The following is a 24,504-nucleotide window of genomic DNA, read 5'->3' as shown; positions in this document are numbered from 1 at the left end:
TTTAATAAAAGTAATATATTTTACTAAGTCCTTATTACATCTGAGTCATTGCTAAATCTTTCATAATTCTTACAAATAACGCTATGATGTAGGCACTATTATTTTCACTATTTTACAAATGAGGAAACCCAGACTAAATAAAATAACCACAGTCATCCAGCTAGCAAACGGCAAAGCTAAGACTTGAACTCAACTGATTTGCCATGAGACTTTTCATTAACTATAGTAAAAACAATCATTTAAACACAGCATTAGCAGCTTCAAATTCAAAAATGGTATTTACTGTTTTCCTTTAGAGACCTTTTTTGTTGGGGAGAATATGAATTACTTGGGCACTAGTGTATATTGTGGGAAAAATGACAAAAACTGCGATATATTGACTACAGCTTTTTAAATCATTTTGTGATCTGTTAGTTCAGATAAGTGAAGGTAAAGATATCACCCATTTATAAATTCCTACTACATACCCAGTTTTGTTATTATCATGAAGGGATTTGTTAAACTTTCCTGAATTTTACTAGCATTTTTAGAAAAAAAATACCTATGTGTGAACAAAATACAGATGTGATTTCCACTCAGTTTTCTTTCACATGTAAAGTAATTAGAAGGAAAAATGAACATAAATACAATTATTTCTCAATTCTGCCATATCTTCTTTAGGAATGTAGTAACACTCAGTGAAGTAGTTTTTAGACATTTGAGGAAAAATAGCAGGAAAAAAATTTTCAAAATGATTATTCACACATTATAAGCTGACTGTATTTTCTCAATCAATAACTGAGACTAATTTTCCCATAAGTCCAGTGGGATAGAAGATTTGAAACTAGGATCCTCCAGGATTAAACACGATGGATGCATAGTACCCATGACTATACCCCAGGCGTCACTTGAGTCAGCGCCAATACTTAGGCAGTAACCCTAACGCACTTTCTCCCTCCAAAAGGCTTACCGGCTCTCTAAATACCTGTAGTTAGAACTGGACCCCAAAAAACTGCTGGTCCTTCTGGGACTCCACTCCGCATAGCACACATTTAATGCAAGCCTTGGCGCTAAGCAGGAAAGACATCTCAGTGTCATCCTATTTCCATTTGTAATTACTCCGTGAGTAATTAAAAGCAAAGCACCACATACGAATATCCCGTGGTTCACCGTTTATTTTTACCAAAAGAGCAAATTTTAATGAAAAGTTTAAATGTTAAGAAAACAAAAAACTTTCAGTACAAATTATCATCCCTTTTAAAATAAAATAATCTGAAAATAACAATGCTGAAACAACATTAGTTATTATCAAGGCACATGGCTTCTTCTTTACCAAAACATGTCAGAGTCTCTTTATTACTACATGCCTGTTCTTGGCCTGAAAATTAGTTAAGACAACAGCTTTATTATAAGGTAATAAAACACAAATTTGTGTGCTCTTGTTAAAGCATTAAGACTGTACTAAGATGAAGCTGAATATTAAACATCTCTACCATTTAATAGGAATATTGTAGTTTTTCAACCTCTAAAATTGGTATTTTGACCTCTTACATTGTTAAAAATGAACATAGATCCCTATTAGAAATGAGAATGAGGATAAAGGAGCTAAATGAATCTGTGTAATTCCAGTTGATATTGATGCAGTTTATCTAAACAAAAATATTCTCCTTTTCCTGCCACTTGTCATAACTGTTATGTGGTTTCCTTTCTAATTTTTATTCTGTCTTTCCAAAACTATATTCCTATCTGATCTTGGTGGTATACTTTCAGTGATGGACTATGGACCACAATGCTGGTTCATGCACATCTCCATGGCAACATTTATGGATACATGACAATTTTGAATTATTTTAAAATATCTTATTAAAATGACAGTTGCCCTAGATCTCCAGCCTAAATCCTAAGATGCTTCCTTCTATGACAATAGTTAACACTAGAAAATGAAAAATGGTGGAAATAAGTAACATTTTGAGCCAAAGACATGTATTCCTTTACGATGACTAATCAATTATTTTTTAACTACATACATATTTAGGGGTCATTACACATCTCTCAAAGCTTTCCTAAGAGTTCTTCCAACCACAGATGGGAATTTTAGAGTTACTAAATGAGAAGTTCATATAATATCCCACCCTTAACCATAAACCTGTTTAAGAAGAGCAAATTATTTCTTGTGAAGAAATAAGAATTTTAAGCATGTCTCTTTGACCAAAGGGCGGAAATGAAAATATTTTCAAATAATGAAATTTAAGCAGTTCCAGAAAGAATTATATACACTTCAATTTTAATCTGCCATTTCTGTTCATGTCCTTCCAAAAAGTCTTGACCTTCCTCTCAAAACAAAAGATCCAAGAAGGTTGATGCTAGGAGTTAACAGAATTAAATATGCATACGTGCTGTTAATGGCTTAGTCATCTTCACTTAAATCTTGCTACTGAGATGACAGTTTTCTCCACATGCTGACCAATTTCACTTCCCAGTCCCAGGAATTGTTCCAAAAACCTTACAGAGCCATGGGTGGTCTTCAGTTGTTTATTGCTGCTTTTGATCTTTTCTTGCCAAAGAATATATATGGCACCAGGATACAAAAGGCCACTGGAATAATGCCCCTTAGCTTACATCCTAATTAAGATGACTCATTAGTGAATTTGACAGCAACAGTGTTCATTACCTGCTTGGGTAAATCAAACAGTCCATTCAGTGGCAACACTCCTGTATTATAATTCACCAGTTCTTCATTTTTTTTTTTCAGATAATGAACTAATTTCTGAGATATGTAATTTCAAAGAAAAACAGGATATGAAAACATGAAATTTTTACTTGGCCATTATATGATGTACTGGGTTAGTTCAGTAGGCATTTTTCAGATATTAATGAAGCTATACAATTATATTTTAAAATATCATTCTGCTCAAAGTATGTTTAGATGTTCAAAAGGGAAAAAAATCCTCTAAGAACTAGATTTTGGCAGGGGGAACTGCAGAAGCTACAAGATTGAGTTAATTAGTAAAATCTAATATAATATGTTAAAAAAAAAAAAAGGTTTTCCCACAAAGAGTGAGTGTCAACGATCACCAGGTTGGAGGCAGGCTTGCACAGACGGGGAGAAAAGGATCCGCCATGTTTTTCTCTCCATCTTTTCTGTTTTTACCTGCAAGAGGAAAGATCAAGGCTGAAGGGCAAGTGTGGATGCCCATTTAGGAGCAGGAAGCCATATACTTCAGGAATTTGCCAAGTATCCTTAATGGGTAAGTTGAAATAATGAACAAAGAAAAACATCTTCTAAACACTGTAGATGGCAGTCCAAAAAGGAGAAGGCTGAAGTGACAAGCTTTGGCTCAATCAAACCTGTTTCCCTCAGAAATAGTGACTGACTTTGTAAGGAACAAGAGTTGTAACTAGATCCCTTCCTCCCCTTAAAAAAACCCTCAAATTCCTAGAGCCTTTGTAATTCCACTCCACATAGTACAAGTTTACCTACCCAAACCTATGCTCATGCCTTCAAGGCTTCTAAGTAAGAAAAAAATCCTGAGGATAAATTTAAGCAGCGATTTATGAAATTTAATCAGAGGTTGGGGCTGGAAGTCATGGGAACCTGTGTCTTGATTAATATTATATTTATTGTTTATGTCTATATAGACGTTAATAGCAAAAGGGAGGGAAGTAAAGGAAAATGTTTATAGAAAGTCATCATGGGCAATGTGTGAACTGGAGTTGTTATTCTCTTTCATAAATATGGACTCTGAGGCTTATGATGATTAACTGACTAGCCTAAGACCACAGGTTATTCAGCAGGTGAAGTGCATTTCTAATCTATGTTTGCCTAATGCCAAAAGCCATACATTTTCCATTGTGCCATGTGGATCTTTTAATGACTATATGCATATATTAGTATAACTATATTATTATAGAAAAGTATGGTATTAACAAGATGATCATCCTCCTATGTTCCCTATCCATAACTAGGGATAGTTTGATTATTATAATTAGACCACTTTATAACTACTAGTGCCCCCCTGGTTATAGTTATTTAAGTAGGAGAAATAGTATCTAGGAAAACTGCTGACTGCTTATTGCAAATTTAGTCCTACGATAAATGGTAACAAAGGTCACAAAAACGCACTTGTCTCTTACATTTGTCTTTCAAACATAAGAGATTTCCAAGTCTTTTGATGAGAATTGAAATTGCTAATTTTAAATATATTCTTTTTTTCTCCCTTTTAAATGAAGTTTTGGTAGTTTTGTGGAGAGAGGGGGCTGTGAACAGTCACACAGGGAGCCTCCCCAAACTGTTGCACATTGGAGTGCCATTTCTTGAATTAGTAACAGAGGCTTCCAACCTCTGCAGGAACATATCAAACAGTGGTCCTCCAACTTGTTTAAACCACAAACATCAGAAGTACCTGGTGTGTTCCAAACAGGGACAGTCCCTTGCCCCAGAGAAATTCTCAGGGATGTGTGGGGGGGCTCAAGTACTAGCTGTTGAGAGCCACTAAGACTGTAGTGAGATGATGCTCAGAAGTATATTCCTCAGTGTGACAGAGCCCAGACTGTTCAATGACTCACAAGGGATTGCTACCTTCTAGTGAGTCACAAGTTATTTGCTACTAAGAATATTGAAATTTCATAAGTTTGTACATTATTTTTTTGTGTAAAAATGAATTGTATTCAAGGTTATCCTTTTAATTATGCTAGCTCTTGTTCACTGTTCACTTTCATCCCAATGCATTTTCAGATAAGGGAGTTGATATTCCAGCAGTGCCCTGGGAAATGCATGTGGGCCACAACCAGGTCCCTCACCTCATCCCATGTCAACAGAGTGACCATGACAAGCATTGGGCAGTTAGAAATTAAAATGGTGTTTTAATTTTTTGGAAAAAAAAAAAAAGACCCTTTGGATTTATTCCAAAATCTGCATTCACTCATGAGTGTATTGGGCAGTTAAAATTATAATAGAAAGGTGCTGTGGCAGAGAGAAGATTGGGAGCTCCCTGTGTGTTGATCTAATGAGATGTCCTAAGCCAAATTTAGATAACGGATGGGAGACGGGGTTCTGTCACACAAGGACCGGATCCTGTAGTCACCTCTGAAGAGGAAATAGGGAAGGCGCAAACTATGGAATAGCTGAATTTGTAGGATACAAATGGAGATTCCATAGTTGCTTGTAGTACCCTTTTACATTTCTCCCTTTCCCTTTGAGTATGTCTCTATTAATCCCAGTGATGGTGGTAGTTTGGACCTGTGTGATAGGAATTTAAAAGGACTAAAATGGAACTTAAAAGGACTAAAAGGACCTATGTGATAGGAATTTAAAAGGACTAAAATCTCCTCTCTACAGCTTGTTATACTGACCACAGGTTTAGACGGTAAACGTTTTCTCTGAGTTTCCTTCATTTTCATTTACTTAGGTGTAAGAAATTCTGTGACCCAATCAAATTCCCAGGGCCTGGGCTGATGAGGTTGGCTGGTGGGAAGGAGATAGATGGTGGTGGCAGGAAGCCAGTCTGCAAAAGGTACCACGAGGAAATAATTGCACATTCCTGAGACTTGAAATGGCAGACTTTACAAAAATCACACCAAAAAAATAGTTTTGCTTAAAAGGGATTTTATACCATTGAGTCTTCTATTGATTATTTTTTCAATAATGAAGCTAAAGCATTTTGTCTTCTTTTTTAAATAAAATGAACCAAAAAGAGAAGATATTATGAAATTCTAATTTCAAATAACTTAAAATTTTACTCTCTGAATTAACTTTGAATTATCAATGCTTCAGAGTATTTAGGTGGACAATTTAACAAACAAACCATATACCAATGTGAAACAGATGTACAATAAAATTATCTGATCTGATTTTTATATTTGGGAAGTTAAACACTAAAGAGAAGTGAGAAAAAGTAAGTTATGTAGTGAATTTGAAACACTGATAACTGGCCAAGTTTTGGCTTGATCATGTGAACTCTGAGGAATATTTTCATTTTCTTTTTCTTCTTGTTTTAAACTTCCTTTGCCTATGAATGTATTACCAGTCCTTGCATGACTACCACACAGCGGTTTTGTTAGGATGACATGATAAAATTTATATGAAAGTCCTGTAGACACATACATTCTAATCTAAAACACTTAAACATTTTGAATGTACTATTTTTAAGGCCAAAGAACACATTATAAAATCAAGCTTAAAACCATCTACTATGATTTATTGTTTTTGCTGTTGTAATTATAATTGTATGACACTGACTACATGAAAAAAATTTTTAATTATTATAGCTTTCCCTTTTTATTAGACCAGTCATAAATATATTATGGGCAAAAATAAAATTGCAAAATTTGCATCAGTAACTTTTCTATAGAATAAACATTTCTTACCAAAAAAGAAAAAAGTCTACATTTTAATTTTTCCACATTGATTATTTTATCTCATTGAATATATCTGAATTAGTGTTTGATTATATTATGTTACAGCAATGAACTGGGTGTTATATGTGAAGCCAGACTGCTTATATTCAAATCTTGTCCTTTTACTTAGTAGCTAAATGATCTTGGGCAAGTAACTTAGACTCTCTGGTACTCAATTTCCTTATGTGTAAAATGGGGATAATGATCATATCCATCTCTTAAAATAGTGTTGTTAAAATTAGCCTTTAGGGACTTCTCTGGTGGCACAGTGGATAAGAATCTGCCCACAAATGCAGGGGACACGGGTTGGATGCCTGGTCTGGGAGGATCCCACATGCTGCAGAGCAACTAAGTCTGTGCGCCACAACTACTAAGCCTGCGCTCTAGAGCCCACAAGCCACAATTACTGAGCCCGCATGCCACAACTACTGAAGCCCGTGTGCCTAGAGCCCATGCTCTGCAACAAGAGAAGCCACAGTAATGGGAAGCCTGAGCACCACGCGAAGAGTAGACCCTGTTCGTCGCAACTAGAGAAAGCCCATGCACAGCAACAAAGACCCAACGCAGCCAAAAAATAAATAAAATAAATTAAATTAAAAAAAAATAAGGCTTTAATAAATATTACGTATCCTAACATAATATAATAAATATATGCTATGTAATTTGTATTTTGTTATAAAATATACTATATAATTATGTCATATATTATGCATTAACATATAATTACATATCTTTATTTTTTAATTTTATATTCATAATATATGTCTTTTCACAGGATATAGATTAGAGTTGGAAACATATTTTGCCAGCATAATTTAAATTTTGTTTTAAAATATGAACTAATTGCCATTTATTCATGTCCATAAAGACTTCTGGATATCACTGGTTATCTGTACTGCTTGTAATTTGATGTAATTGTCAGCTTAATTTGACATTACTGTCTGGTAAGTAGACACTGATGTATAAAGCCCATGATGGGTCAGTGAAGTGGAGTGTCTAAAAGCCTGCCAGACTATTAAGTTCTGTAAATCTTTCCTGCTTTCCCTCCTGGAATCAGAGTGAGGAGAAGCAGGTTTGCTGATTATTTTTTAAGGGAATCATGGATACAGGCTGACTGTGTAGCAAAGAATAAATTCCAGTTTGCCAAAAGCTGATCAGTTTGATTATAAGACAAAGAGAGTCAGGAGCAATTAATTGAAGAAGAGAAGAAATCCTACAAGGAAACTTCTCTCACTGTACTCCAGTGAGGAAAAAGAAAAATAATCTAAATTTATATCAGTGCATCCTTCACAGTGTCATCTACCAGTTTATAACCCTCACACAGTTATGCTTCAATTTTTGAATTTGTAAAATGAAGGGATAGACTAAATCACTTTCAAGATCAATCTTAAAGCTTAAAATATCATGACTCATTCTGAATGAACTACATACTTTGTTGATATATTTGAACACTTCCTTGAATTTATGTCAATTTACATTGAACTGACTTTGAAAAATACAGTTTCAAATTATTGATGTACTTCATAACTTTAGTAGTAATTGGGAAAGCTGCTACTTTTACTAGAGCTTTTATCAAATAGAACTACGTGTAAGTTCTAGCTTTGAAACAATCAGGCTACCTTGTAAATTCTGTATTTATTATAAACAGGTACACCTTTCAGCTCATTATTTCAGCTTTAGCGTACAAGAGTTATGGAGAACTGGCCCTTAGCAGCTTTTGAATTTGTTGATTCTTAATAGAAATGAGAAAGCTTAATTTCTGGGCAGACTTCACTATTAATAGATGTATGGCTGTGGTTTAATGCCAAGTGGGGTCAGGATGCCTCTGAATGGCGCCCTGTCAGTCGTTGCTCCAGCCAATGTGGGCAATGAGGGCCATTTTCCTGTCTCAGTCCTACAAGGACTGATGAGATGGAATCTTTAGTCTGTCTCTGTGGCAAACTTTCTTGGCCAAAGCAAGTGGAAAGCAGAGGCAATTATCCAAGTATCTGAGGTAAATGTGTGTTTTTCTGACCCAAATACTTGAAAAACTACCTCAACTATTCTCTTTGATTTGACTCTGATGATCTGGACACATCTTTCTGCCTGTATAAGTGAATCTCTTTTCTGGATGTCTTCACATATGCATGTGTGTGTGAGGCAGGTGGAGGTGGTAAGCTGTGTGTGTACTCGTGCATCTGTCTGGCTTTGTGTGCACACCACGTGCAACTTTTTAATCTGTTCTTCCTAATTTTATAGTGATTAAATTAATTTAAAAGTCCTTTTGAATTAATTTAGGCATGCCATGCTTAAATAATAATTTTGAACATAAATCCACATTTGGTTATTAATAATAACTTGAATATAGGAATTCTTGAACACTGGGTAAATATTTATGCCAGATACTGCAGAAATCTAAATCCTGATTTAGCACCAAGAGTTCCACTAACTTTTAGCATGACGGCAGACTCACCGTCTTTTTGCTTTCACAAATAGCCAGGGTCCCTGAGTTAGCCATACAAATAGAATGCTAAATAATCCAACAGGTGGTAATTTAACCTTTTAAAATAAATGTCTTTGGCTTTATTTTTCCCACAATGTTTTAAAAACCCAACTACTATTTATTAGCATGTGCTGGACAATGGATGGGAAAACAAGAGGAGCAGAACTGCAGTCAGTAACTTTCACCATTTAGTAGCAGCAATTCTAGAACAGACTTGGTAATGGTTTGGGTACCAAATTAACTATTGAAAGTTTTAGAGTATTAAACTATTAAAATTTTAAAGCACTAACTACAGAAGTTTTAGAAATTAACTATAGACTTTATTTATTCTTACAGTCTGGAAGAAGCCTAGGTTCCAAAATGATTATTATGAAATAGATGGGTAATACAAGACAAGTCTCTTTCTCTTGAAGTCTGAATTTTGTAGTATAAAGGGATGGAAATTTTCTAGATGACCTCCAGGATTAATTCTAGATTTAAAATTGTATATTCCAATTTTAACATAAATGCAGATATTTCATGTAGCTACTCTGAAGAAGTTGGAAGGAAAAAAGATGTAACTGGTGCATGATTTTCCAATAATAGGACCATTAGAACTCTTTTATCTGAGACAAAGAAAATGTTTACTTCATATTTTTTTAAGAAAGAGTACTAATTAATCTGGAACAACATCTCTACGTAAATGGTTCAAAATTGTTTGCCTGGATAGCGAAGAGAGGTGTGCTCTCGATATGAACTCTGCTAACATAGAACATCTGGGAGTAACAAATACTCAAGAGCATTTTCTGTAGAAAAGACCATTGGCCAACCATTATGATTGTTTAAAATACAGCAGTATTATTCAGACTAAAAAGTATATTGACAGCTTCCAGCAGGTTATTTATTTGGCTATATTACCTTAACTTAGCCAACATAGGATTTAAAAGTGGGTTAGTCATCAACCAAAATGACCTCCTTAAGAAAGAATCTGGTAACCATGTCATTAGGCCAAGTACTAAAAACTTCAGGGGATTACATCAAATAAAGATGACATCTAACGTATCCATTTCCATTCTGCAACTGTATTTTGGCATTAGAAATACACACATTTTGGCATTCATACATACACACATGCACACACACAATATTCTAATCTAAATGAAAATCTACATAAAACTATGAATATAAACTTTTAATATAAAAATATAAACAATACAAACTTAATTTGGGGATGCAATGATTTACACAGTTTTGTATTATCCACTGGACCTTTAGTTACACTTTTTCCTAAATGTTTCCAAATTTCACATAGCACAGGTTAGTGGTGAGAATCAGACTAAAGTCTTTTTCTTTTGTTTGTTTTTAAATCTCAGCCTTGTATTAAGAAATTTTGTTTAATATGGTATATAAGATGTAAAAGAGGGGGCAGATGTGAAAAGTATAATCATGATTGCATTTTCTGTTTTGGCAATTTTAGTGACAAACATTATGTTCAGCCAGGTGTCAGGAAGGTCCTCCTAACGGTCGGTAGCATTGCCAAGGATATTTATAATACAGCAGAAATGCCGTGGAAAGTAGTAAAAAACAGATGTCAAAGCCTCATTTCTTGCTTTTGTGGCCTAATTTTATGGTCCATTTTTAAATGTTGTCCAAAAGTGCACTCATAAAAGAGAATTTAGATTTGGCAAGCTACATAAATGTTCCCACAAGTGCTGTCAGATAAATCCTGAAACACCTTTCCTTCTAAATGACACTTTTTTTTTTAACTGAAAAGCATAAGTCCTCCAGAAACATCTTTTGCTAAAAACATTCATACAGGGCAGTTGATGTGCATCAAAACTTACTTGATGAAACAACCTGAAATACACTTTTGTGGGACCTATTTAGTACAACTTTTATTACAATAACAACAACAAAAAGGAAATTTGTATCGATCCTCTTGATTTGGATTTTTATATAAGAAGCCTAAAACCATTTGAAGTCTAATAGCTGGTTCTTTTTTTTTTAACTAAAAATAGTTTTAAACTGTAAAGGTCTTCTAGATATTAAGCAATTTGTAGCTGTTTGAGTTCTAAATCCCTTTGGCTATATTATATGCACCTCTGTTTTAAAGTTTTATTCTGAAATTACCTCTTTCACTAATATAATAATAATTTAAATTGATGTCAATATGTGCTCTGATAGAAAAAAAAATAGTAAAATCTTTTATAAATTACTTGAAATGCCATATTACCAAGAAATGGCATTACAATCTCTTGTAAAGTTATCTTCATTTTTATATCAGTGCTCTAGCTGGGAAATATTTCATCATATTTTGGTTTTGTTTTTTTATTTACTTACTGTTGATACATAGATTGAGTGGTTCTTGATTAACTTTAGAGTTTTTGAAGCTATCTTATTTGGTGTGACTTAGGGCTTAAGTGTAGCTGTGCTAAAATGATATGAGGGTAAGGGAAAAAAGAGTTAACTCTTTTTCTCACCACCTGGACTGCCTTCCTGCGTTTCCATGCCACTCCTGTCCTTACATCAGAGCTCCCTTCCCTGACTTCTAGCCAAATATTCATAACAGTTTTTCAATTGTCTGTTGATTCACTTCTATTTGGTTTGAACAGGACAGATTGGAGGAAAAGGGGGCCTTACCATCTTTTTGAAATACATTTCTAATGTAATTTACCCATTCCATAAACAAAATAATAGGACTTTCAAACTATTTTCCAAGAATTCCCTAGAACAATAATTTCCAAAAACCATTTAAAGACCACTTCATCACAAGCATCATGGGGCATTATTAAAAATACAGATTTGCCAGCCCAGGTCAGGTTTAAACACTTGGTCACTCTGGAATGCTGTAATTTGATGCCCTCCGTAATGACATTCTTTAAAAATATATCCAGTATTTATTTAAAGGGGAGACAGAAATGCATAGGGAAAAAGGAGTGAAGGAGGGTTCTGGGGAAAGAAGTAGAACACACACTCTCTTCTACTGCCTTCAGTAATTCAACCCTCGTTCCAAAGCTGCAACCCCACTAGGTCCTTCCCAGGCCTGGATCCACTTCCTCAGAAGGCAGTTTGGTGGCCACCACTTGTTCAAACATTACCTCTGGGTGTGCCATACTCTTTGCCTTCTAGTAATATTATACTATTTTTGAAAAAAGAGCCCATATGTACATATTTTCTTTATATTTTCAGTGTATTTTATGTCCAGTGATTTTTTTCTTAAACTTTTTTTTGGAGATAATTATAGATTCACATGCAACTGTGAAAATTAATACAGGAAGGTCCTGCATATCCTTCACTCATTTACTCACCATAACTTTCTGTATAACTAAATACAATAACAGAACCAGAAAATTGACATTGACATAATCCATCAACCTTATAGTACAGATTTTGCTAGTTTTACATTCATTCATTTGTGTGTTTATGTGTTTGTTTAGTTCTAAGAAACTTTTAGTTTTATCACATGTGTAGACTTCTGGGACCATGACCACAGTTAAAATACAGAACAATTTCATCATGAGGATCCCCTGTTGTACACTTTCATGGTTATAGCTACTCCCCTTCCTCTAGCCTCCCTAAGCCACCATTAATCTACTCTCCATCTCTATAATTTTGTCATTTCAAGAATGCTAAATAAATGGAATCCTACAGTATGTAACCTTTTGAGGTTGGCTTTCTTTCACTCAGCATTAATTCCCTTGAGATATATCCAAATTGCACACATCAATAGATCATTCTTCTTATTGCTAAGTAATAGTGCATGGTACTAATATACCACAGTTTGTTTAACCACTCATCTGTTTAAGGGCATTTGTTTCCAGTGTTGGGCTATCATGAATAAAACAACTATGAACATTTGTGTATATATATTTTATGTGGACATAAGTTTTAATGTCTTTGAGATAAATGTCCAAGAGTGCAACTACTGGGTCCTGTAGTAAGCACATGTTTAGAAACAGCCATACTCTTTTCCAGGGTGGCTGTACAATTCTACATTTTCACCAGCAATGTGTGAGTGAGTGACTCTGTTGTTTTGCATCACTATTTCTTTTTTATTTTAGCCATTTTTATAGGTATGTAGTGATATATGACTGTGGCTTTAAATGTGCATTTGCCTAATGGTTAATGACATTGAACGTATTTTATGTGTTTATCTACCATTTGTGTATCATCTTCGATGAAATGTCTGTTCACATCTTTTATCTTTTTTCATATTAGGTTATTTTAATTTTGAGTTTTGAGAGTTATTTATATGTTTTACATACAAACCTTTCTTGGATATATGGTTTGCAAATATTTTCTCCCAATCTGTTGCTTGTCTTTTCATCATCTTCACAGGGACTTCCACAAAGCAAAAGTTTTTAATTTTGATAAAGTTCAGTTTATCATTTTTTCATTTTATGCATTATGCTTTTGGTGTCAAGTCTAAGAACTCTTCATCTAGCCCTAAGAGCTGAAGATTTTCACCTATACTTTTTTTTTCTAAAAGTTTCATAGTTTAAAATTTACAAATAAGCCCATGATCCATTTCAAGTTAATTATGTATAAGGTCTGAGGTTTAGATCAAGGTCCTTTTTTTTTTGAACTATGAATCCTCATTTGTTCTAGCACCATTTATTGCAAAGTCTAATCTTCCTCCATTGAATTAATTTTCATTTTTGTTAAAAATCAGTTGAGCATATGTGTATGGGTCAATTTCTGTGTCCAGTGTTGATGCACCATGGTTCACCAGGACAATCTTTAAGCTAGCTTTGCTAAACCCATTGCAGAGTTATTAATTTAGAAACTTCCGAGAGGCTTAGAATTGTGTATTTAAAATTAATTGTAGTAGTAAATCTGATGTACAGCCAAGTCTGGCACCTGCACCCAGAGGTTACACAAAGATTTTTCATGAATCTTTGCTGAAAAGGTTGGTGGAGAGGAAGTAGGGGATAGCAGGTCACCCTGTTTAATTAAATTAAATATATTGAGAAATATTTAACATTTAGGTAAAGCTGTATAAAATAAGAAATGACCACCTAAAAACTCACCATTCAGGTTAAGAAATAAAACATTACTTATTCAGATGTAGCCTTTTGTGGGTCCCCTCCCTCCTTAACCACACTCACCTCCTCTCCTATCTCCAACCCAGGGATAACCACTCCCCTATATTTCGTGATTATCATTTTCATGCATTCTCTATATTTGACCATATAAAATATGCACACATATACATACATACATACATACATACATATATATGTCAGATTTGTTGTTTTAATAGAAACTTGAAGTAAAAGCAACTATCAACTTGATCAGTGTGCAACTTATTCTTGCCAGTTCTTAAACCCAGACCACAGCATATTCTGAAGTCTAGTTTAGCTCTGTTTGCTTAGATTTGGATATGTTTACTGTTTTCTTTGTTCATCATGCTATTTGATGTCTCAGAACTTTACTCTGGCATTATTTTCCTTCTTCCTGAAATTTACCCATTAAATATTCCTTTAGACATAAGAGTCTCTTGGGAAATAAACTCTGTTTCTGTTGGTCTAAATATAACTATTTTTCCTCATTATGAAATGATAACTTGTCTGTATATATACTTCTTGGTGGAGAGTTATTTTTCTTTCAGCACATTCCATGGTTGTATTAGTTATCTACTGCTGCATAACAAATTACCCCAGGCCTGAGTGGCTTAAAACAATAGTAAACAGTTCTCTCTCTTTTTTTTTTAACATCTTTATTGGAGTATAGTTGCTTTACAATTGTATGTTAGTTTCTGCTTTATAACAAAGTGAATCAGCTATACATATAAACAGTTATCTCTTACAGTGTCTGTGGATTAAGAATTCTTGAGTGGCTTAGCTGAATAATTCTTGATCAGGGTCTGCCATGAAATTTATAATCAAACTGTTGGCCAAGGCTACAGTCATCTGAAAGCTTGACTGGAAGATCTTCTCTCTAGATGATTCACTCAAATGACTGGGAAGTTGGTATTGGTTATTAATAGGAGGTCTCATTTCCTCTTCCTGTGGGCTTCTCTACAAGATTGCTGAAATATCCTCATGACATGGTAGCTGGCTTCCTCCAAAATGAGAATTCCAAAAACCAAGGCAGAAGCAGCAATGTGATTTATGACAATGTTCAGCACTGTCACTTCTGCTGGCACATACACCAACCCTAAGTGTTAGAGGGATTACACAGGGGTTGGTTTATCAGAAAGCAAGGATCACTGAGGGTCACCTTGAAGTCTGGATCCCCCAATTACCTTGTGACTTTTATTACTGCTGCTGAGTAGTTGGCCATCAGAATGCAGCTATGCAGAAATGTATTTGACTATTTGAATTGCAAATTTCTCTTGATATAAAATGAATACCTTTTATATTATTAGAAATAACGTTTGGAGAATGATTACAACTTTCAGACTTTTATCAGTGTTAAGCAATACTTTTTATCTACCTGTATAGTTTTTTCAACATCCTGCTATAGTGCAGGGACTTAAAATGCTATATCATATTTCTACTAAGTGCACTTGCCAGATTGCTTTGCTTTAAGTTATATTTCCTATGACTAAAGGGCTTTAGAAAAAAAAAACAACTTTATATTTTCGCATAATACCTGCTATACCTTTTTTATATTGGTTTTTCTGTAAAAAAATACAGAGTATGTTGATTATTAATTACCTAAGTGTGAATGGATAAGATTATTAATATTCTTTGACTACATCTGTAAAACTTCGTCTTCCCTGTGAATACTGGGAGTTTGCTGCAATGTAATTATATGAAGACACTGATGCACAGGCATTGTAACATAACCCCTATTGTAACACTAGTGATAATCTTTTAATATGCAAATAATTTCAATTAAATACAAGCATAGAGTATTGCTGGAAGTGACTTAACAGCTAGTGGTTTGACTAGAAAGAACAGTGAATAGTCCCTCTCCCTGATAACTCTCACAGACAGTAGATGTCCCAGATAACAAAATATTCCTAATGGAAATACTGAACCTAAATGAACTTCCTTTAATTTAGCATTTCGTAGCCTTGGAGTTTTATTAATTTTCAATTAATCCAGAATGGGTATTAAGACAAACCATGAATATCATCTCATTTACTAATTGTTTATCTGATTGTGCAAAAGATGACTGAAAAAATAGTGCAATAAATAATGGTCAATAAATATTTCTAGTAGGTAAAATTGTGAAAAAAACCAAAATTTAACATGTCACTGAGACAGAGGGAAAAAGAGAACAATGAAACTATGAGATCGAATGCTGCAACTCACTAAATATTAATAAAAATGCATATGTGAATTTCACAACTTAGTAGAGAAGGTAACTCATATGTACAGATTGCTATAAAACACATTAGAGAAAGTAGTAATTGTTATGAGAGTTTAGAAGAGAGGGCTCATATTTGAGACCTCATAAAAATGACTCATGAGTTTGTTACTTCTTGAGCCAAGTCTTCAAGGATGGATAAGATTTGGGCAACAATCAATGAAAACAGCATTTAGAAGGAATGCTGTGAACCAAGGAACAGAGGTAGAAATCCTAGGGTATTTCTATGGACTAGTTGGTCAGGAAGAATGGTGAGAGATTAAAGCTAAACAGGCCAAGGTCACCACACCTCATGGAACTTCTTGGGCACTTAGCTAAAAGGAATGGTCTTCATTCTGTAGGCAGGGAGTAAAGAGCCGATGAATGATTTTAAATAAAGTAAGGCATATTCTGAGCTGGCCTCACAGCTATATAGCAGAGGCCAGTAGCAAAGGCATTGTATTTTCAATAAGCATGTATCCAAGCACATTCTCAATCATTTATAAGAACAAAAACACTAGTCTGAAAATCAGTAACAAATAGAAACATGATACATGTACAAATCATTTTTTATTCTAAGATGATACTGGTAAATGTATAACACTTGAGGTTATAATAAGCAGCACCAGTGTATTTTTTCCATAAAAAATAAAAAAGGAAACAAAACTCTATTCAACACATGAAAAGTATTAGCAGGAACTGAGAATTTCTGGTAAGTACTAAGTTTAAAAGCACAAACATTTAGTAGGAGGTATGTGGTGTAAGTTGCTAAAAAATACGTAGTTAGTAAAACAAACAAAATCAGTTCTGTTTACTACTTGGCTGGCATAAATCAGTCTTAGGCATGGGTGAAGAACTGTTCTCAAGGATCAAGACTCTAAATATATAAGAATTCGTACCAGAGTTACCAGAAGATTATACATATTTATGTAAGTCATATAGCTTTGGTTTTGTGATTCCAAAATGTTGAAACTCTTACCTCGCACAACAAGGTCAGCTGAGGCTGAAGAATTGTCCACAATTGTCTGAGCGGTGCACGTGTACCTCCCAGCGTGTTTTAGCTGGGCATTTCGGATGAGCAGTTCCCCATTGGAATCCAGCTGTCGGCAAAAACAGCAGTCATTCAAATCAGTACATTTTTTTCACAAATTAAATGGTATTTAGGATATGAGAGGTACATTTTCCCCTAACAAAATGAACACCTGTTCGAGATGTGCTAACTGTCTGTGTGTTCTTAGGTTACTTAAACTCTAGGCTTTGGTATCTCAAGTGAAAAATAGAGTGAATTACCTAAGGTCCTTTTTAGCTTTAATGTCTTTAGTATTCTATTATTTATATAATCAGAGGACATTTTGAGAGAAAACACAGGATGAAACTATTTCATTGATGTCTTTTAAAAAGAAATGTGAAGGTCCAAAAATCTTGATGCTCCATGTCAATGAAGATACATAAATGCTGTATGGCTAGGGAGAATTATTAATTTGGTTATATAAAACCAATCTAAACAACTAATTTCAAGACGTGCCACAGTTCATTTTACAAAGATACTAAAAGTGTGCAGAAACTGTCAAAATGGACAATTCTACTAACATGTTCTGTTTTGGCCAAATATAACCTCCTTGTGGGCAAGGATTTTTGTCTTGTTCACTGCTCTATTCCCAGTGCTTAGAATAGTGTTTAACATATGTTTTCTTTAAGGAGGCTTGAGGGAATTTTGCTTATGAATGATAAGGCACCATCCCAATGCAATTTCTAAAAATAGCTAATATTTATAGAATGCCTTCTCTATACAGACCCTGGGATTCTCTTCTGAAAACAGTCCTATGAGATAGGTCCTATTTTGTCCATTTTACTAAAGATAAAAGTGAGACTTAGAGTAGCCAAGTAATTTAACTATGGTTACTCGGTTTGCTTGGTTGGAGGAGCATAACATAGTCCATGTTCATTATCACCAAAATACTCTCTTAAGAGAAAAATCTGGAAAACTCGATTTTTAAATAGACATTTGGTTTCCCTGAGACACAAAAATATTGATTTACTATTGCAATTATAGATATCCAGATAGATTAAAGGATGAAAAACTAATGATTAGGTTAATATTTCACGTAATAGATGAAGGTATTGTTTCTGTTATATGACAGACCTGCAAATTTTAACTATTTAATGACTATATGTGGAATAAATGCTCTGCTTCACCATTGGTTCTACTGGTGGCCACTTCACATATTAAATTCCCTGCTGGTCTTGGAAAGTATTTGGGTTGCAATCCTTGCTTGATTAATAAGATTAATTAAAAATAATAGCTAGTTATCATCTGAGCAGATTGATTCAATTGGTTGTAATAGAATACTACTATCTCCATATAAAGAACTGGTCAGTGGCCACACACCTTGTTCCTTGGTTTTAGTAATTAAAATCTCTGAAAAATGAAACTAGAGGTCATACAATTTAATGTTAATTGGAGTCTTCCTGTCCCTTGAGGTCTAAGATTGGGTAAAAATCCAGTTTCCAAGATTTCTTCAAATTCCTAAGGTAGGGGAATTCTTTCCTTCTGTTCTCTTGACCAAGGAGCTCCAGACCAACCTTTTCTCTATTTTGCCATGAAACCTACTAGCACAAAGTATTCCCTAGTAAAATAGGTGTACTAAAGAGTTAAAGGTCATGGAATTGGTTGTATCCCACAAAGTAGGGCAATTATCATCCACTGTATATTTCTATTTTTAAAAGTCCTGTTGGTCATACTTTTACTAAGGATTTCTCAGTGACCTTCACCTCTCTCTGTTCCCTATCATCTTGTTGGCATTCACTCCCACTCCCATATCTTACCTCTCTCTGCTCTTCTCTTCTTTCCCTTGGAAACAAACAACTATTCTTCTTTCCTCATGTTAAGCTGCTTAATTATTGGATGGTTGCTTGGATTCTGACAATAATTCTTCCTCAAACCCTTACTTTCTGTTTTTAGCTTTTGGCGTTTCTTTACCTCTTACCCCTCAGTCCATTTTAATCTGGTTTCCAACTCTTCAACTCATTTTACTTGACTTCTAATAGCATTTGATCTTTCTTCCCCAAACACCCAACTTTTCTAGTCATCTGTGACAGCACATTTTCCAGAAAGTTTGAGAAAATTCTTAACCTCTCATCTTCTTCAACTTCCTTATAATTCCATAATAAATTATTGAATTTGTCCCTTCCTTTTCTTCAACACTTCCTCTGTCCTTGTCCAAGCTACCAACATCTCTCACTGAACTACTATGTCTTATTTGGTCATGACCCTCACCCCTGTCCCATCTATTCTTTTCTCTACTTAGCACTCAGGGTGACCTTTAAAAAATGCAAATTATGATCAAATCATCCCTTTCTATAAAAACAAACTAAAACCTTTAAACATGTTCCACTTCTTGGAATAAAAGCTGTAAGTGTTATGATAGTCAACTTGGCTCCATTCTCTAAATTCTGTCCAATATTCCAGCTTAACTAGTGCCACCATTGCACTTACACTCTGCTCTCCAGAAGAACATTCCCTTTTTAAGACCTTAAATGTATCTTGTTATCTCCTATCTCTGGTTCTCCAAGGTGTTTCCTTTCCTGGAATTTGATCTCTTCATACCCCAACATCTTACCACCTTCATCTAAATAACATTTACCCTCCCCCACCAATATCAGTTCAAATCATTTCCTTAAGCAAGTCTTTCTGTTTTCTGTTGTTACATTTTGCCATAGCACATTTTACTTAATGTGATATTATATATATCATTTACAATAAAATATTTTTGCAATTATATGATTAAAGTTGGTTTCCCTGAAGGACTGTAAGTTTTATGAGAGGAGGAAACATACCTGATTTCTTCAGCATTGTATCCCTGTGTTACATGTGTACAGCTGTATGTGCTGTAACCTTAAGACCAGCACAATCCCAGGGATATAACAACACCAAATATACATTGTTTGAGTGAATTTTTCAGCATGCTTATTAAGACTTCTGGCATCTGCTCTTAAGATAATACATGTTTACTTCTTTTCAGGTACAAGCAGAGTTAGGATAGCAAGTTCATATAGCCCATCACAATGGCAGAATTTTGTAAGCACATAATGAGACATTTTGATGTCAGGATGAAGTACACACTCTTGTTACCTCTTTTCCCACTTCCTGTGCCCCAGAAACTTACATTTTACCATGTGTTCTCTTTCCTGCAGACCTTTGTACATATCACTTGCATTGCCTGGATTCTCCCATCTCCCACTTCTATCACTTGGCTAACTTCAAGTCGTGGTTTAGATGCCCCTTTCTTCTCTAGAATCCAAAGTCCTGGTTAGGGGATTGCCCCTTGCATATTTTCATTTTAACTATCCCTTTCTATTCTAATTATTTAGTTGTTCATTTCTTCTACTAGACTGTAATTCTTTGAGGAATGGACTAGGTCTTATTTATTATTACACACAAATTATGTATTGTGATATCTGACATACAGGAGGAATTCAACAAATAAATATTGCATAAATGAATTAAAATACCTATTATCTAAAATGTTTTTTATTAAATTCTTTTAGTAATTTCATATGATTTTTCAGGTAAGATAATGATAATATTATAAGATAAAATAGCTGAATTGAGAACAACTATTGCTATCCATATACCTGAGATCAGCTATCAATTAATAATATATTTCAAATTATTTGTAAACAATTTCATGAGTAAATATAAACGTTTTAGGAATAATGTGTAAATTTATAGAGAAAAGAATGCAGTTGACATATAAGAAAATGGACACCTCTAAGTTTTTCAACCACCCATATTTGTTGTAAAGAATTAGGCCTTTACAAATTCAAAATTTGTAATACAAATCACAAATTTACAGAGAGATCTGCCCTTTCTGTCAGCTTCTGGAAGGTAACCTGTAGTATTCTTTCTTTGCCTGGGCATCTTGGGTCATACTGAATAGTTCTAACCATGTGATTTAGGGTGGAAATTAGCCACATCTGTATAGTTTTAGAGTAGGGGCTGACCATGCCAAAAAGACTAACATTGTGGCTTAGGGTAGGGGCTTTGGGTCATGTGTTATCAATCAACCTAGATATTGAGATTAACCATTTGGGCAATCAATCAGTCAATCAATGCCTACATGATTAAGTCCTGGTTAAATCTCTAGATATCAAAGCTCAGGAAAGCATCCCTGGTTGGCAATACTCTGTGCCTACTGCCACAGACCATAGCTGGTAGAGTAATGCATCCTGACTCCATGGGGAGAGAATAATGGAAGCTCTATTTTGGTACATCTCCTGGACTCTGCCTCATGCATTTCTTCCCTTCGTTGATTTTAATCTGCATGCTATTTGGGTAATAAATTGTAACCATGAGCATAATAGCTTTCAGGGAATTCTGTGAGTTCCCTCTAGCACAAGGAAACTGAGGCTGGTTTTTGCAACTCCTGGAACTTGCAGTTGGTTTCAGAACTGAAGATGGTCTTGAGGACTCTGCCTGACTTTGTAGTTGGCCAATTCTACATATAATACTAAATAGAATTCACCTAAGGGGGGAGGGGTAAAGAAATATTATTTTATTACCTATAGCTATCTTTTTAAAAATATTTAAAGTAAGAAGAGAGTAAAGTTGTGTATATGGGGAAGGTAATAATAAAAGAGTTTTTCTTGAGCCATTGTAGGTGCTAACTGACATATTTCTGAGACAATTTCTAGTGAGGAAAAATAAAATAATATAAAATAATTACCGTAAAATAAAATAATTTAAACATTATATATTAACAAAACAGACGGCTTTAATGTGCTTTAACATCCTTAAAGTTCAATGCATCATAGTACTGAACTTTGACATTAAATATTCATTAATGGAAAGATATTAAAAAATATTTTTAAACTATCATGACACAAGATAATAGCTATATTTGAGAAAGAATAATGTTTGCATAAAATTAAAAGCACTTAGCTCTATTGCATGCTTTTATTATGTTAACTGACTACTTGGGTTGCTTCATGTAGCCAAATGAAAGATAATCCTGTTGCTAAACTTCCACTATTTCAATGAACCATGGGATTAGATTGAAATTTAAAAAATAAAATACTTCAGAAATTAAAATTAAAAAAAAACTCAACCTTATAATAAAAAAATGAAAGCAGGAAAATAATATAAAAATAATTTGTGACACCATAATTACCCTTTGTAAAATATTTGAATGCTGTACACCTAATAATCTTCTTTAATGAAATTGTTATAATTTTCCCCAAAATCTCAGTTTGAAACACAGTGTTGTTTTCATATTCACTTATTTAATCCTGAGAGGAATAATGTTGTTATGCTTTTCATACTTTTCACATGTAATGAAAAACACAAACTATTTTGTCTCAAAATATCATATTAAAGTTATACTTACTGAATCTTCAGAATAAACTCCTTAAAAACTTTTAATTAAACTATTCTAAAAGTTTAATGCTAAACTCATTTTAAAAGTTAGGCTTGTTTTAAACATTAGGACTTAGGTAGGTAATGATAGGCCGATTTGCATAAAGCAGTAATAAGCGACTTTAACATTTATTCTCATTCGATCTATATTTGGTGAATGTGTGGCACTCAAACACCTCAAAAGGAAAATAAAGAAAAATATGTAATATCATTTCCAATTGAGTTGTGTATGTATAAAAGCTTTGCTGACGTTTTTATAAATGGCACTAGCACTTTCCATACCTCAGGAGAAGTTGAGGTTCTCAGTGGTCGACAGAACGCTTACAAAGCAAGTAAAGATCATGGCTCTCAGCACATTCTAGCCACAAATTAGATACGAATGCTCTCTATTTTCACTAAAAACCACAGCTTGGCTGAATTACAAAATGCTTCCCTTCATATGAGGAGAGTTAAATCACATACTGGAAATTGTGATAGCACAGCTCAGGGATGTTCCAAAGTGTATATGTGGTTTACCACTTAGAAACTTCCCAAGTTTAAATCAAAAGGCTTCCAAAATATAAATGCCTATTCCTTCCTTTCCACTCCCCCATGAACTAACTTTGAAAAATCAGTCCTGCAGTATAAATGAGTCTGAATTACTAAGTTGTATTAACAAATTCAGTTAATCATAATGAACAAAGAAATATGCCATAAAGTATATACAAGGTCTAGATAAAGCTTAGAGGTCATAATGGCTCTATAAAAACATCTCTTTTGTTCCATTGAAGTTCAGAATGAAGAGACAAATATGGAAGACTTGAGGAAAGCATAACCTTTAAAGAGAATACTCTAGAAACCTGTAAGCAAAAATTATTAAATATGTATGATACATGCTATATCCATGAAAAATAAACATTTTTCTTTTTTACTTTTGGCTTCCTAGGTTAAAGAAGGAATAACTGTAGCAAACTCATCAGATGCAACTGCAAACTTTAACACCACCATCACCAACACACAAGAAAAAAAAAAAAAAAAAAATAAGTAAGGGTTTTATAGGTGCCAGGGGCTATTATAAATACTTTACATGTGCAAATTCACTTATAACAACAACCCTGGGAAAGGGGTACTATTCTTAACTGTATTTTAGAGATGAGGACACAATAATACTGTAACTACAACCACCACTACTGCTACCACTGTTGCCGTTAATAGGATACTACTACTGCTGCTATTAATATCAATATTAAGATTTCTACTACAACTTCTGCTATTGTTTCTGCCATTGCTGTAGCTACTATGAACTCCTACTAATACCTGATCTAGCTTATTAAATGCCCTTAAGATGCCTTGCAATGGGCTAGCTACTTTACATATATGTTTCCTATTTAATTTTTATAAGACTCAGAGAGATATGTTTAATCTTCCCATTTTACAGATAAGGAATTTTAGATTTTAAGTTAAGCTACTGGTAGAAGGCTCAATAGTTAACCTGTTTTCTCCAAGTTAAGCTGTTGCCAAAGTAGTGCTTCATGGATCAAACAATTGAACTTAGATTCATAGTTTGGTAGGTAAAAGTGGATATTTTCTCATAACAGGAAAAATACAATATGTTATATTTTCTTTCTTTCTTTCTTTCTTTAATTTTTAACCTATTTAAATGCTCAAACATAAGAAAATAGAAAGAATAGTACAATGGCCACCCATATACTAACCAGTTATATTCAACAGTTGTAAACTTCTTGCCATATTCACTTTATCTAATTATCTAGCTGTCCATCTATTGTTGAACCCTTAAAAAACAAATTACTGATACCATCGTAATTCATTCATCAAAATATTAAATTGAATCTCCAAAACGGTAAAAACATTCTCTTAAATAATCACAGAACCATTTTCACACACAACATAATTAACATTAATTTCCTAATATGATCTAATATTCAAGTTAGTGTTATTTTAAATAATGCATAAG

General features: G+C 34.0%; 1 protein-coding gene across 2 annotated transcripts in view; it reads right to left on the bottom strand.

The window, feature by feature from the left end:
* Positions 1-24,504, bottom strand: part of CNTN1 (contactin 1) — a 257,042-nt gene that overhangs the window by 84,060 nt on the left and 148,478 nt on the right. Inside the window, exons 14-15 of one of the 2 annotated variants that reach the window (XM_024740426.1) lie at positions 17,115-17,235; positions 3,051-3,130 (exon numbers count right to left, since the gene is read on the bottom strand). In XM_024740426.1, coding sequence (XP_024596194.1) covers positions 3,051-3,130; positions 17,115-17,235 — 201 coding nt within the window. Of the gene's footprint in view, positions 1-3,050; positions 3,131-17,114; positions 17,236-24,504 lie in introns of those variants that run through there. The other variant, XM_024740425.1, reaches the window with a different exon arrangement.

Source organism: Neophocaena asiaeorientalis, unplaced genomic scaffold (assembly GCF_003031525.2).
Source record: "Neophocaena asiaeorientalis asiaeorientalis breed wild unplaced genomic scaffold, Neophocaena_asiaeorientalis_V1.1 scaffold340, whole genome shotgun sequence".
Lineage (NCBI taxonomy): Eukaryota > Metazoa > Chordata > Mammalia > Artiodactyla > Phocoenidae > Neophocaena > Neophocaena asiaeorientalis.
The sequence above is the reverse complement of the archived record's forward strand: the minus strand, read 5'-3'. Positions and strand labels throughout refer to the sequence as shown.